This window comes from Carlito syrichta, unplaced genomic scaffold (genome assembly GCF_000164805.1).
Source record: "Carlito syrichta isolate Samal-C Ts95f unplaced genomic scaffold, Tarsius_syrichta-2.0.1 Scaffold304335, whole genome shotgun sequence".
NCBI classification, from domain to species: Eukaryota; Metazoa; Chordata; class Mammalia; order Primates; family Tarsiidae; genus Carlito; species Carlito syrichta.
Window position 1 is genome coordinate 624506 of NW_007248431.1, and position 14077 is coordinate 638582.

At 53.7% G+C, this 14077-nt stretch overlaps 1 protein-coding gene across 4 annotated transcripts in view; it reads left to right on the plus strand.

Annotated features, from left to right (window-relative positions):
- TANGO2 (transport and golgi organization 2 homolog) overlaps positions 1-12436 on the plus strand; it is a 39467-nt gene extending 27031 nt beyond the window's left edge. Inside the window, exons 5-9 of one of the 4 annotated variants that reach the window (XM_008059693.2) lie at positions 219-333; positions 2757-2827; positions 8968-9121; positions 10216-10320; positions 11448-12436. In XM_008059693.2, coding sequence (XP_008057884.1) covers positions 219-333; positions 2757-2827; positions 8968-9121; positions 10216-10320; positions 11448-11568 — 566 coding nt within the window. In that variant the 3' untranslated portion in view covers positions 11569-12436. The remainder of the gene's footprint in view (positions 1-218; positions 334-2756; positions 2828-8967; positions 9122-10215; positions 10321-11447) is intronic. The other 3 variants (XM_021713193.1, XM_008059695.2, XM_008059694.2) reach the window with 3 other exon arrangements.
- The last annotated feature ends 1641 nt before the right edge of the window (positions 12437-14077 follow it).

Consider the following 14077-nt stretch of genomic DNA (forward strand, 5'->3'; position numbering starts at 1 on the left):
AAACAACAGAGTTCTTCTGAGAGGGAGGTTTACCTACCTCCTGTGGCAGGGGCAGGTTAATGAGGTGTGTCTGACTCTAGCATCAGTCAGCCAGGTGCTGGGGCTACTATGGGAACCCCTCGTCTTGTTGTGACCTCCCCAGTGGGCCTCTTTAGTCTTCTTAAGAAGACAGGCTCACTCCTGCAGCCACGACCCTGGGCATCTGGTCCTGCCCACAGGTGAACTCGTCACCCACTTTCTGACTGCTGATGTGGACAGCCTGTCCTACCTGAAGAAGGTCTCTGTGGAGGGCCACCTCTACAATGGCTTCAACCTCATCGCAGCTGACCTGAGGTGGGTCTGCTGGGAAGGGATGATGGCCCTGCCCAGCACTGCCCTGGGGCTGGCCTCAGTTGCATCAGGAAGTGGGATTCTGCTTGAGGTGTGCTGTGGTGTCATCCATGGGTCCTCTCCAGGGATGTAACTCCAGTGCTCAGCAGGCATCCTGAGGACCCAGCCTGCTCCAGGCCCACCAACTCAGGGACTCAGCAGTAGAGTAGAGGCTTCCTGGGACAACGTGAGGCTTACCAGCTTCCTGCCTTAAGAAAGCCAAGCCTAGCCAGGCTTGGTGGCTCAGCCTATAATCCCGTGCTTTGGGAGGCTGAGGTGAATGAATTGCCTGAGCCTGCGGGTTCGAGACCGCCTGGACAACTTAGCGAGACCTCATCTCTACAATAAATCAAAAAAATTAGCCGGGCATGGTAGCGCACGCCTGTAGTTCCAGCTACTTGGAAGGCTGAGGTGGAAGGATCACCAGAGCCCAGCAGGTCGAGGCTGCAGTGGCCGGGAGCGGCCACTGTAGTCCAATCTGGGCGACAGAGTGAGACTCCAACTCAAAAAAAAAGAAAGCCAAGCCTGTGGAGTGGCCAACTGGGTGTCCACCCCTCCCGTGGGCAGGCTATGCAGAGCAGCTTTGGCAGCCCTGGCCAGGGTGGACTGGGCTGTCATGGCCATGGAATTTACAGAGGGTTTGGGCATTTGCCCTTCAATGAAGTGAGCACCCCTCCTTCTTTCCCTCCCTGGCCCCTCCTACTCCCTTCCTTCCCTCCACTGCCTAGAAGTCTGTGAAAGCTGTTAGCCCAGGCACTTCCACCAGGAAAAGCAGGTGGTCAGATAGTCAGCATGCTATGGTCAGACCGTGTTCAGATGCCCATCCTGAGGCTGCCTCCTTCTAGGAGGACAGGTCCCTGGGACACTCTCCTGGCCCTCAAGCCCCAGGTCAGCTGTTGCTTAAGTGTGCAGTACACCCAGCCCCACCCCTGGACCACATGGATTGCTGTGCCCCATATGGAGGCTGAGCAAGCCGCTGTGTTCCCTAGGGCTGTTGCAAGGCACTTGCTGTCCACAGGCCCCCCCCATCCCCCCATACCTTCATGGCTCTTGGAGGCATAGTCCTTGCTCTCTTCACTCCCCCAGACTCAGAGACCACTTTGTGCTGTCATTAGTTCTGTGTAGTCTGATCCAGCCCCAGGAGACCAGACCTGTGGCTATGACACTGTGTGGAGGCAGAATGATCCATGTGGAGGCTGGGTGCTGAGGGCACCATGCTCTGAGTGGGTGCGTGGGCACATGTGGGTAGGTGGCTCCTGTAGTTGAGGGGTGGGGCTTGGGCTCCTTGGAGCCTTTGCAGATCTCCTGACTCCCAGAGACCACAGGGTCAGGGTCTGCTTCCTGGGACCCAGTCCAAGATGGGGCAGTGATCAGAGGAGCATATCGAGGGCCAGGCAGAAGCTGGTGCTCAGGCTGGAGGGCAGTAGTGTTGGAGGCTAGTGAGGAAGCCCTTGGAAGGGGAAGGCTTCTCCCAGCCACAGCTGTCCCTGGGTACAGCCCACCCCATGTCTGGCCTGAGGTGGTGCTGGCAGTTACCCTAGCATGGGTGCCCAGTTCTATAGGTCCTTACACGAAAAGCTTTGGCCTGTAAATGACATTTCTGTAATCATTAGCCAAATGTCTTTGAGGAAGCTGCTGAGGCCATGGTGAGGATGAACATGAGCAAAATATGTGCATAGACTGGGGCCCTGGAAGCTGCCTGAAGGGGAGGGGCAGGTCCTGCCTGGTGGGCAGCACCTTGGGAGGAAGGCATGGCTCCTGGCATTGCACTCAGCCCTTTCTCTGCATCTGTTTACCCTGAAGGCACAGAGTTCCAGGCCCCACATCTGCCCAGGAGGGCATCTCACAGTCCACCAAGAACCCTTCCTAAGTTTGCAAGGCTAGCCATGGTGTTGAGGACTGACCAGAATGTTTTCAGCTGCTAGCGATCTCACAATTTTAAGCATACACTTAGCATGTGTGAGTAGGAAAGTATGCTCTTTGGTTCCTGGTCCTGAAGCCTCCGTACTCTGGGGCTACCTGTCCAGAACCTCTTGTAGATGAATCACGGAGGGGTTAATGGAAGAGTCTGGTGACTGTGGGGGTGGGGCTCAACCTCTACATGCCCATGTCACGGGGCCTTTGGCCAGGCAGGAGGGTCTTTTAGGTGCTGTGCCTGCTGGGCTGGCAGGCCCTGAGGTGAGCCAAGAATGCAAGACAAGAGCTGGGGTCTCCATGACCTAGCCTTCCAGAACTCTGAGGGGCCATCCTGAATAACCCCTGGCCTGAACCCAGTGGGCCACTGAGCTGGCCACCAGCCAGCTCTAGGGCCAGGGCTATGAGAGCACTGAGCAGTGTGAGGAAGTATGCTCACTGCCCCATCTGACTGTCTCTGCGTTGGTCCACAGCACAGCAAAGGGAGATGTCATTTGCTACTATGGAAATCGGGGGGAGCCTGAGCCCATCGTCCTGACACCGGGTGAGTCTGCTTTGATGGGATAGGGGCTGCTCCTGTGCAGGGGCACCTGTGCTTTTCAGAGACCAGCCCCTATTATGTTGCTATTCTGGGATGGTATTTTTTGGCTATGTGTACACCTTATGATCTGTACAACTTGCACCTGGCTGCTGCAGGGAGCCCTGTGCCTTCCCAAGGGTCATTCTTGCTAGGTGAGACGCACCCCGGTACTGGGCTTCCCACTGTAGCTCTGCAGCCCAGGGACCACCCAGCCTCTTACAGCCCTGTTCTGTTCCACCTCCTGGTCCCACCCCAGTACACCCTGTGCCCTGCCTGTCCCTTAGAACCAGCCAGGCTTCCTGCCTGGGCCCTCTCCCTGATGCACACATGCGCACTGCCCTCCAGCCCACACAAACACATGCCTCCTGTACACAGGCCCCGGGTCCTGCTCCTGGGTCCATGTGCTAGGGTTCTGGAGCCCTCACCCCAGTCCACACTATGCCCTGAGGCCTCCTCCGCCCTCACAGCTGCTCTATCTGGGCTTTGCCTTCTGCTGGCATCCTTTCCATCCCCTCCCTCCTCAAGTGTTACAATGTCCAGGAGCCTCCTCTATCAGCCCCCTATCTGGGCCATGTGTCACATCACCCACTCTGTGAGCCACTTTTTTGGGGAGAAAGTTCTGTATCTTGTCCCAGGTATGGTGCTAGGACATAGTGGCACTTTAGAGAAATGACTTAAATGGCATCCGGCATGGCACCTAGGTGCACGAAACTGCAGAAACCAGAGCCTAGACTCCAGAGTTTCTCTCACTTCCCACTTGCTGCCCATGGCTGCCCTTGCTGGGCATCATAGGACAGTATGCCTCAGATGTCTGCTTTGGCTCCTGCATCCCCGCTATTGGCCTACACAGGGTGTTCTGGTCTTTGAAGATAGTGCTGTGCCCTTGGGGCTCTGATTTCTACCTCTGAGTGGAGGCACTCATCTGTATCACATGGGCTTTCTCTGCATTTGACACCAGTCACCAAGTGAGGCTGTAGGACACAGGTGCACATCTTCCTGTCTGCAATACTGTCCCTGTGTCACACAGGCTTTCTCTGCATTTGACACTAGTCACCAAGTGGAATTTCAGGACACAGATGCACACCTACCTGCTGGGCATCCACAGTGGGCCTGAGGGGCCCAGGCAAGGCCCCAGGAAGGTGGCAGGCAGCCCCTGAAACAGCTGAGAGACCCCTCTCTACCTGCATCTCTCCAATCTGGCACAGCTGCAGGGCCCATCCTGAGGCCTGTGGCCCTGCCTGGCCCACACTGGGACTGCCTTCTAGCCTCCCACTTCTGCCCAGTGACACTTTGGCTGCAGGTGGTCCTGGGGCTCAGAGTACAGCCCTTTACTGGGCAGGTGTCCAGGCCAGGATGCTCTGGGCTCTTTGGGACCCTCAGTGGCATCTGCCTGGAGGGTGGTTTCCCGCGCATCCCACCTGCTGCCCTGCACATGCCAGCTGGCACCTGCTTCTCCACGTGGGCTTGTCCTGCTGGCTGCCAGGCACTCTGGGCTGCCCTCTGCAATCCTGACCTGCCTTCCTCGCCTTGGATAGAGCTGTGGGAGGCCCAGAACAGACCCTTGCTGACCTCCTAAGAGCCGGGAAATGGGGGCACAGATGCAGACACTAGGGTGAGTCAGGGACGTGGCCCAAGTGGTCCTGAGCTTGGAGAAGATTATGCTAACTGCTTCGGTGCCTCCCGTAAGTTTGGCATCAGTTTGGGGTCAGGTGTACAGTGAGGCAGGTTTGTGCCTATGGAGTGGGTCTTACAGCCCACATGTCACCAGAGCCACCCTGAGCCCCTGACTGCCCAAAAAGAGAAACGGAAACAAAATGGCACTAGAGGAGGCAGAGTCCCCATCCCCTTCTGAACACTGTAACCTGCCCTGCGACACCTCGGTTCTCAGAGCTGAAGTCCCATGGCTGGAGAAGATTCTCTTCTGCTAAGTTGTTGCCCTGGAGAAATTCTCTCACTTGACATCCTGTTTTCACCCCTGAGCCAGCCCCACCAGATCCGTATGGCTTTTGTTTTTTTAAATAGTAGGTTTATTGAGATACAACTCACATGTGGCACAGCTCACCGGTGTAAAGTGTATCATTGACAAATTTCAGTTCATTCACAGTTGGGCAAAAAAAAAAAAAGCAAAATTGTAAAGCAGCTAAGTGAGGAGAATGGGAGATATTCCTTAAACCTGCTTCCCCAAAGAATTCAGAGTCCAGGGCTTTTAAAGGGAATCTGGCAGGCAGGGGGCTAGGGACTACTGACTGATGGACAATGTCATATGCCTTGTTACTGCAATGTCATGGGGATGTCGAATCTCCATGTCACAGAGCCAATTTCTGGGAGGGGGCATCACAGGACCAATGAAGCCAGCTTCCTGGTATGTGTTCTGGGCCTGGATGGAGCCTTGGGTTCATCAAAGTACAAAGTCTAAAAAATATCTCAAATACCATTCCTAGGTTTTACAATAGATGCTACCTATAAAGCAAGTCCCATGACCATCAGCTACTAGCCCCTGGGCAGTGAGCCATTATAGAGGTAGTTTAGGAGGAAGGTATGTGGGAGGTGGGGTTCCTGGAGGTGGGGGCTAGTTTGTTTGTTTTGTTCTTCAACTCCCATTTTTGTATCTATTCAGACTTAAACCCATTGTTTAAGGGAAAGTATCAACTTTACAGGCAGCTTCCCCCCTCCCCAGGGATCAGGACATAAAGATAATCAATTGCCCTCTGTTGGAGTGAAAGCAAACCTAGAAACAACAGATGTATTAAGTTCTAACCATAGCTGCAGCCTTTCCAGACGCTGGTCTCTTCTACAGCTTTTACCACATGGCCCAATGTTTTATGTTAGGTTAAAATATATCCTAGCAGGGCCTCCAAATGTTAGGTCAGGCTTGATGGGGGGGGAGTGTGGTTTGTGATTTTGTGCTGCAAGAAAGATGCAAAGAATTGCATAGCAGTTAGATTAGAAAGTATCGTTTATTTAGAAAGTAAATTAGAGAAAGAGAAGATCCACCTCCCCAAGGTAGGGGAGGGGGCCAAATCCTGGAAACATGGTGGCCATAGCATAAAGAGCACATGACCAGACCATGGCTTAGCAGAGCAATAGTGAATGGAGAGAGAGATAGAGAGGGGAGAGAGAGAGAGAGAGGAAATTCACCTCCCCAAGGTAGGGGAGAGGACCAAAGCCAGGAAACTTGGCGGCTGTAGCTCAGAGAACCATGTGGTTACAACAGAGTTTAACAAAGCAATGGTGACTACTGTTTGAAGTTGAGTGCCTTTCAATACTTTCCTTTGATAGGGCAGGTCATTAAGGTGGTTGGGTGGTGGTCGGCTCCACGTCATCACAGAGGACAGATGTGTTCTTTGAGCTATAGCCATGTGTTCTTTGAGCTATGGCCAGGCCACGTTTTCCTAAGCTTTGGCCCCCCTCCCCTCCCCTACCTTGGAGAGGTGAATCTTCTCTCTCTCTCTAATATTCTTTCTAACCATTGCTTTACCAAACCCTGGTGTGTCCATGTGTTTCCTGGCTTTGGTCCCCTCCCCTACCTTGGGGAGGCGAATCGTCTCATCTCTCTCTCTCTCTCATTTACTTTCTAAATAAATTATATTTTCCAATTTCACTTCTGTGCAATTCTTTGCAACTTTCTCACAGTACTGGATTGCATACACCCCATCCTAGTGGGTCTGACTTAACATTTTAGAGGCCCTACTGGGATTTTTAACCTAACAGTATACATGTATGTAGCGTACATCCCATGTGCACTTGGGGGGTGAACTTTTAGTGTTAGAATCAGGTGGAATTTGGCTCTTTCTGTCAAAAGGTGAACCAAAGGACACAAAGACAGCCTTTGCCAGCCTCTGGAGCTGCTGAAACTGGTGTGAGGTCTGTAGTCACTTGAGAAAAGAATGCCAGTGAGGCAGGTCCCCTGTCTGGTTGGAGCTGTGGTGGTCTGGGGTGTCAGTCAGAGCTGGGAAGGGGTCTGATAATTTGTCTGCTTGCTCCTCTTGTCAGGGGCCTATGAGAGATGGTTTTTTTATAGCTGTGGGAATTTAGAAATTTGCCAGGCCCTCCACTCTGCGCCCTCAACCCACAGATGACTCCGTTTCCTTCATCTTGGCCCTGTCTTAGTTGATAAAGGGGTGTCTGGTCTCTCAAGCCACAACGTTTTCAAGGTTGTCTGTTGGAGCCTAAACTCTGTTTCTTTATATGGCTGAATAGTATCATGAGGATAGACAATATGTTGTTTCTGTGTTCGTCCATCCATGAGTACTTGACTTATTTCTATCTTGCCACTGTCGTGGATAAAGCTGCTGTGGACCATTGATACAAGTGTTTGTGTGGACATGGCTCCTGTGTGAGTCCCTAAGTGAGACATTGCTAAGTCACATGGCAACTCTGTTAAACCACTTGAGGAACTTCCACACTGCTCCCACAGCAGCTGCATGGTGGCCGGTTCCCAACAGTGTATGGGCTGCACTTCTTCAGGTCCTCCCCTGAGCTCATTGTTGTCCATGTTTAGGGTTATAGCCTCCTGGTGAGTGTAATGTGAAATCTCCCCTGTGGTTTGATCTTTGTGTGCCTGGTGGCGTATGGTGTTGAGTGTGCTTGTTGACCATTTGTAGATAGGTCTTCTTTGGAGAAACATTTACTCAAGTTGGGTTGTCTTTTTGAGTTGTAGTAATTCTTTATGCATTCTAACTACAAGTCTCTATCATTTTCAGGTTTTCTTTTCACTTTCTTGTTGAAGAACAATGCTTTAAATTTTGATGAAGTCCCATTTTTCTTCTGTTGCTCAAACTTTTTGTTTCTACTCTAAGAAATCACTACCTAATCTAAGGTCACAAAGCTTGCCCCTTTGTTTTCTTCTAAGAGTTTTTTGTTTTTGTTTTTTTGAGTTGGAGTCTCACTCTGTTGCCCAGGCTGGAGTGCAGTGGTACACTCATGGCCACCACAGCCTTGACCTGCTGGACTCAGGTAATCCTTCCACCTCAGCCTTCCAAGTAGTTGGAATTACAGGCACGTGCCATCACACCCAGCTAATTTTTTGATTATTGAAGAGATGAGGTCTTGCCAAGTTGCCCAGGCTGGTCTTGAGCCTATGGGCTCAGGCAGTCCTCTCACCTCAGCCTCTCAAAGTACTGGGATTATAGGCATGAGCCACCATGCCCAGCTTCTTCTAAGAGTTTTATAGTTCTTTCCTTTAGGTCACTGGTCCAATTTGAATACACTTTTGTATATGGTGTGAGGTAGGAGTCCAGCAACATTCTTTGCCCATGGTTTTTCAGTTGAATGGTCTTTTTCTGATGGAAAAAGCACCATGACCTTGGGGCTAGAGGCTTGGCTATGGGTCCTGAGGAGAGTCAGGGCTGTCTCCTTGGGAAGTACCCAGAGCTATCTCAGATTGGATCTTGATCACCTCCTAAAAGTCTGGCAGGGCAGAGGGTGGCATCTTGTGGCCCTGGTGCTTACTTTGGGGTATACAATTCTGAATGGTCTGGCCACTGCTGCCCTGGCCTCTAGGGAAGAGGCTCTGAGGAACTTCTTTGCCTCAAATGTGTGATGTGAAAAACTCTCTTGTGATGTGAAAAACCCTCCTCCTTTTGATCATGCCTTCTGTTACCACTTGGAGATTGTTCTGAAAAGCCACAGGTTGGAGTTCCTATGCTGAGACCCTGGGGTCCTGACTGGCACACAGAGGTGTGTTGTGCTCCACCAGGGTCCTACCTGTACCCGCTGATGTGATCATGGTGGGTGGCCCCTACCTCACTTAGGGAGAGATGGTGTGGGGTGGGCGGCTCCCTCTTGACTGTCCCTTTTGCCTGTAGGCTTTAGATTATTTATTCCTTGTGAGTCTGTCCATGTGGCTGCTGGGCACCTGTGCCTGTGGTCTCCTGTGGGCCCCCCACCCCTACCCAGCGTTTAGTTCTTCATCCCTCACCATGCATTCATGTCATGAATGGGTATGGAGAAGGTGCTGAATCACAGGAGTGGCTTGGCATCCATCTGGTCCAGTCTTGCTGCCCCTGGCCATACCTCTGGCACCCTGAGAGGGTGGATGATTGGGAGTTTACCCTGAGATGGCACTGCAGGGCCTCTGCATGGCAGGCTAACCTTTCCCACAGGGACCTACGGGCTGAGTAACGCGCTGCTGGAGACACCCTGGAGGAAGCTATGCTTTGGGAAGCAGCTCTTCCTGGAGGCTGTGGAGAGGAGCCAGGAGATGCCCAGGGATGCGCTGGTTGCCCAGCTCCTGGATGTGCTCAACAACGAGGAGGCGTGAGTGGGCGGGTCCATGGGTGAACCCTTGTGTTCTCCCCACTGGGGCAGAGGGGAAGGCAGGCCCTGCTGCCCTGGGAGGCCCGTGGAGGTGTCCAGGCCGCAGGGGAGTGTGGCGGGGCCTTTGCTAATAGAAGATGGGCAACCTGGGCTATGCCCTGGAGACTTGTGCTCCAAAGTTTTGATGTAGGTTCACATGTTCCCCTCTGCATGCCAAGGTCTGGTGGGCGATTCCAGAAGACTCAGACACTCAGCAAACCTTGGGTTGTGGGAGACAAACCACAGAAGCAAGTGGTCGTCTGTACACTCGGGATTGATAGAGCTTCCTATATGCTTCTGTCCCCAGTGACTGTGGGACTGAGTGTTGGGCCCCATGAGCTACCTAGAAAGAGAAGCTTCCACCCTCTTCCTAATCTCTAGGCCTTGAGACTCCTCATACAGCCTCGGTATCCTCAGGTGCCTGCGTATCCCGAGGCACCTGAGACTCACTGCCTCAGCCTGGGGTGCCAGTACTAGCCAAGCTGGCCTTCCTCCCAAGATGACCCCACACATCCCTCCCTCCTCACCTAGGCCAGGGCCACCATCCACTCCCACTCACCTGCTTGCTTCCCTCAGAGGAGTCCCTACAGCCTGCCCCCTGCCCACCCTCCTTGTCCTCTGGACCTCTGAGCTGCAGCCTCATCCTTCATATCGCTGCCCTCTTGAGGGAGCTCCCTGGGTCTACCTGTGGCCCCCTCCCAACTGTGAGTCCACCCAGCCCTCAGTCACTGTGCCATCCTGGCAAGGCCCATGGTGGGTCCAGCTGCTCTCACTGGCAGTCTCAGCTGGCAAGTCCAGGCTCAAGTGATCTCATGTTGCTTGGGCAGATGCCCAGGGGCACCTCGGGACAGGCGGGGAGCGGTGGTACCATGTGGGCCCACTCAACAGTGAAGCATGTGGAAGGTGGACAAAGGTTTGTACCTTGAGCAGAAAAGTGGAAGAAATACCCCAACTGCTCTCCAAAGCCAGTTAGGAAGTGCTGTGAGGCCACTGGTTAGGAGGGGCTGTGGGAGGGCCACACAGGGCTGATGGTGCCCCTCCCTTTGCCCTTGCAGACAACTGCCGGACCCAGCCATCGAGGACCAGGGCCAGGAGTATGTGCAGCCCATACTGAGCAAGTATGCGGCTGTGTGTGTGCGCTGCCCTGATTATGGCACCAGGTATGGCAGGGCTGCTGACTCCTGCCTGTCTTACATCTGCCTCCCAGGCTAGAGGGCCAGCTAAAACACCAAGAGTCCTGCACGCCATAGCCTGCCCAAATAGGCTCCTTCCCAGCTGAGTCCTGGAGCTCTACCCTATCCAGACATAGCTGTAGCACATGCAGGCTCCACGGTTAACAGAGTTGTGGGAGCCCTGTAGTCCAGCCTCGAGAAACCAAGACATAACCTCGAGGTAGCCTCAGGGATGCATGCACATTGGCAGATCCCTATGGCCAAATGCCCCTGCACCATGGCTTCAGGCCATTGGCTTCACCCTGGGTAGCAGCTCCTGGCTGGCCTTCTGCATAGATGGCTCTGCCGTGGCAGGTGCCGGCTGTCATTTTCTTCATCCCCTCCTGTCACAGGCTTATTTCCATGACTAGCACATGTGCCCACCTAGACCTGTGTGCAGTGGGGAGGCAAGTGCTAGTGCTAGGTCTGCTTCCTGTCTGGCTGTATGGCTACTGGGTCCAGCCCCATGGGGAACCCAGTGTGTGCCCACCCCAGCTGTCAGTCTGTGTTTGGGGACCACTGCTGCCTTCTGTCTGGGGAGATGAGTGCTAACGAAGTGAGGGCCTGCCATGAGGAGGGCAGGGCAGGGCAGGAGAGGAGGGTATGTGGGGCATTGGGGCAGGCAGGCTGACTTAGCCTGGGTGGTGGGAAGGGGGACAGGAGAGCTTTCCAGGTAGAGAAAGCCTGGGCCCCAAGCGATCAAGTGCTTGATTTCTTGGAAGAACCAAGCATGGCCAAGTGTCCAGGAGTCTGGGCCTCTGAGTTGGGAAGTATGTGGTCGACTCAGGGGCTGCCCTGTGCTGGGACTCCTACTACGGGGGAAAGTGGGATAGGCTGGGGTGGTTCAGAGTGGAGGTGACAGGACTCACTAAGTGTGGGCCTGTGGGGCTGAGCAGGACCCCAGAGGCCCATCATAGCCCTTCTACATCCCTAAACTTAAGGCTGCTGCTTTTTCAGGCCCCAGATGTGGGAGGCCTGCCCCTGACTGTATCAAGTCAGGCCATGGCCGTGGCTCTGAAAAGCAGGGCAGAGACCAAGGGACATGGGGTAAATGTGAGCCCTCTGTTGTCTTTCAGAACTAACACCGTCATCCTGGTAGACACAGACGGCCATGTGACCTTCACCGAGCGCAGCATGCTGGACAAGGACCCTTCCCGCTGGGAGATCAGCACCCATGAATTCACACTGCAGAGCTAACCTCTGGGTGTGGCTGGTGGGCTCCTGGTAGGCCCTGCCTCAAGGGTCATCGTGGATAGGAAGCTTTTCTGGCCGTACTGCACTGTTCATGACTCGGCCCATATCCCCGAGGATCAGGTCCTCTGATTTGTGTGTTACCTGTGTGTGTCCCTGTGCCCAGCTCGAGGTCCACCCTTATGCCAGTGGGGAGCAGCAGAGTCTGACACCAGGGTTTGGGGCAACCCCAGGTATGCCATAAATATATGAATGTGCTGGGCCTACCTCTGCATACATGCACAGGCAGACACACACGGCACATACATACATGCCTACATGTGCATAGGCACGCACATGCAAGGCACACACATACACACATGCCTACATGTGCATAGGCATAAACACATACATGTCCACGTGTGCATAGAGGCACACACACAAGGCTAACATGCTTTCATGTGCACGGATATTTCATATGTCCATGGATACACAGGTGTGCACACACAAGGCATACACATGCCTACATGTGCATAGCCATGCACACGTGAGACACATTCATACACACCTACACGTGCACAGCCATACACAAGGCACAAACATGTATACATGCCTATACATGCACAGGTGGGCAATGCAGCACACACATGCATGCCTACATGTACACAGGCACACATATGCAAGGCACATATGCATATATGTCTACATGAGCACAGGCCACACACATGCAAGATACATACCTACACATGCATACACAAAGCACGTGTGTTACATGCCTACACGTGCACAGGCACATGTGTGCTCACACTTGTATAGCCATGCACACATAAGAGACACACATATATATCTACATGTACACAGGCACACACATGCATGCATAGGTGCACATGTATGCATGCACACATAGTTACACAGACACATGCACACATGCTGGAAACCGCACACACTCACAGGTACACACACGTGTGTGCTCTGGCCAGCGGATCTTTGCTGTGGTCAAATGACAGGAGTAGGCCCCTCCTCTCCTGGGGGCACAGGGCTCAAGCCTGCTTCAATGCCCAACAAGCAGACCAGCTCCAGCAGAGGAGATGGCTATGTTTGGAATCAGGGACAAGAAAGACGTGAGGACAGCCCACTCTGACAGCAGAAGCTTAAGCTCTTTTGCAGATTCAGTGGCCCGAATGTGTGTTTGGAGGGGGGTGAGGGGGTCCCACGTATTTGGGACAGTCCTGTATGCGCCAGATGGTTCTGCAGGTGCCAAGCGTTCTTGGGACCCTGTTTGTCCCGCTGGGGCTGCAGCAGGCCCATCTCAGCCAGCCCTGCCTTCCCTCTCCTTGGTGAGTCAGACTTTGTAGGAATTTGCACTTGAACTTGAGCAGTTGATAATAAAACTCTGAGGCTGTGATGGCACATTTTGAGGCCATTCCCTATGTGTTGGGTGCCAACAGGAGCTGGGTGCCAACAGGAGCTATTGTGCATCCTATGAAGGCAGACACCTGCACATGGCTCTTTCCACCTGCACATGGCTCTTTCCACCAGGCAGACACCTGCACATGGCTCTTTCCACCACTTCCTTTGGTCACTGCCTCCTCAGCACCATGTCGGAAGCCTGAAGGTTGGTTTGTCTGTCCATGGTCAGAGGCTAGATGCAAGAGAGGACGCCATAGGTGCTGGTGATGGGGCCAGCTGCCCACACAGGTCCATCAGGTGGCTGTGGAGCCCCATGGGAACACTCCGGAGGGAGCAGTGTGGCTGGCCTGTACTCCAGGTGGATGGTGAAGGCCAGGATGGATGGAGGGGCGAAAGGGAAAGTCTGTGTCCGTCTCAGCCCCTCAGGAGCCTCTAATTTGGGCCAACACTCAGAAGTTTGCGTCCCCAGGCCTGGCTGAGCATAAGGGGGTCCTTCATATCCAGTGCCGAGTCCCAGGCTCTCTTCCCCCTCTGCAGCCAACTCCCAGCTTGGCCTTCTCAGATCAATGAGAGGCGGGGTGGGTGTCCAAGCCTGCATGTAACGTGTTGTGGTTCTGTCTGGGGAAGAGCAGTGGCCTCCCCATGCTTTCTGCCTTTCTGTCTCAGTCACCTCACTGAGACCCAATGCCCTCTGTGGCTTACTTTGTTTGTGTTTTTTGTTTTTTTTTTGAGTTGGAGTCTCACTCTGTTGCCCAGACTGGAGTGCAGTGGCCGCTCCCGGCCACCGCAGCCTCCACCTGCTGGGCTTCAGCGATCCTTCCGCCTCAGCCTTCCAAGTAGCTGGAACTACAGGCATGTGCTACCACACCCGGCTCATTTTTTAAAAAATTTATTGTAGAGATGAGGTCTCGCCTGCCCAGGCGGGTCTCGAACCCGCGGGCTCAGGCAATCCACTCATCTCAGCCTCCCAAAGGCGCGGGATTACAGGCAGAGCCACCGAGCCCGGCTTGTGGCTTACTTTGAATTCAGAAGGGAAACAGATCCCAAGTCTCACACGTGTCCATTGAGTTAGGACAACAGGCTCTTGGCTGGGGACATTACCCCCACTGCCAACATCCTTGTGTGC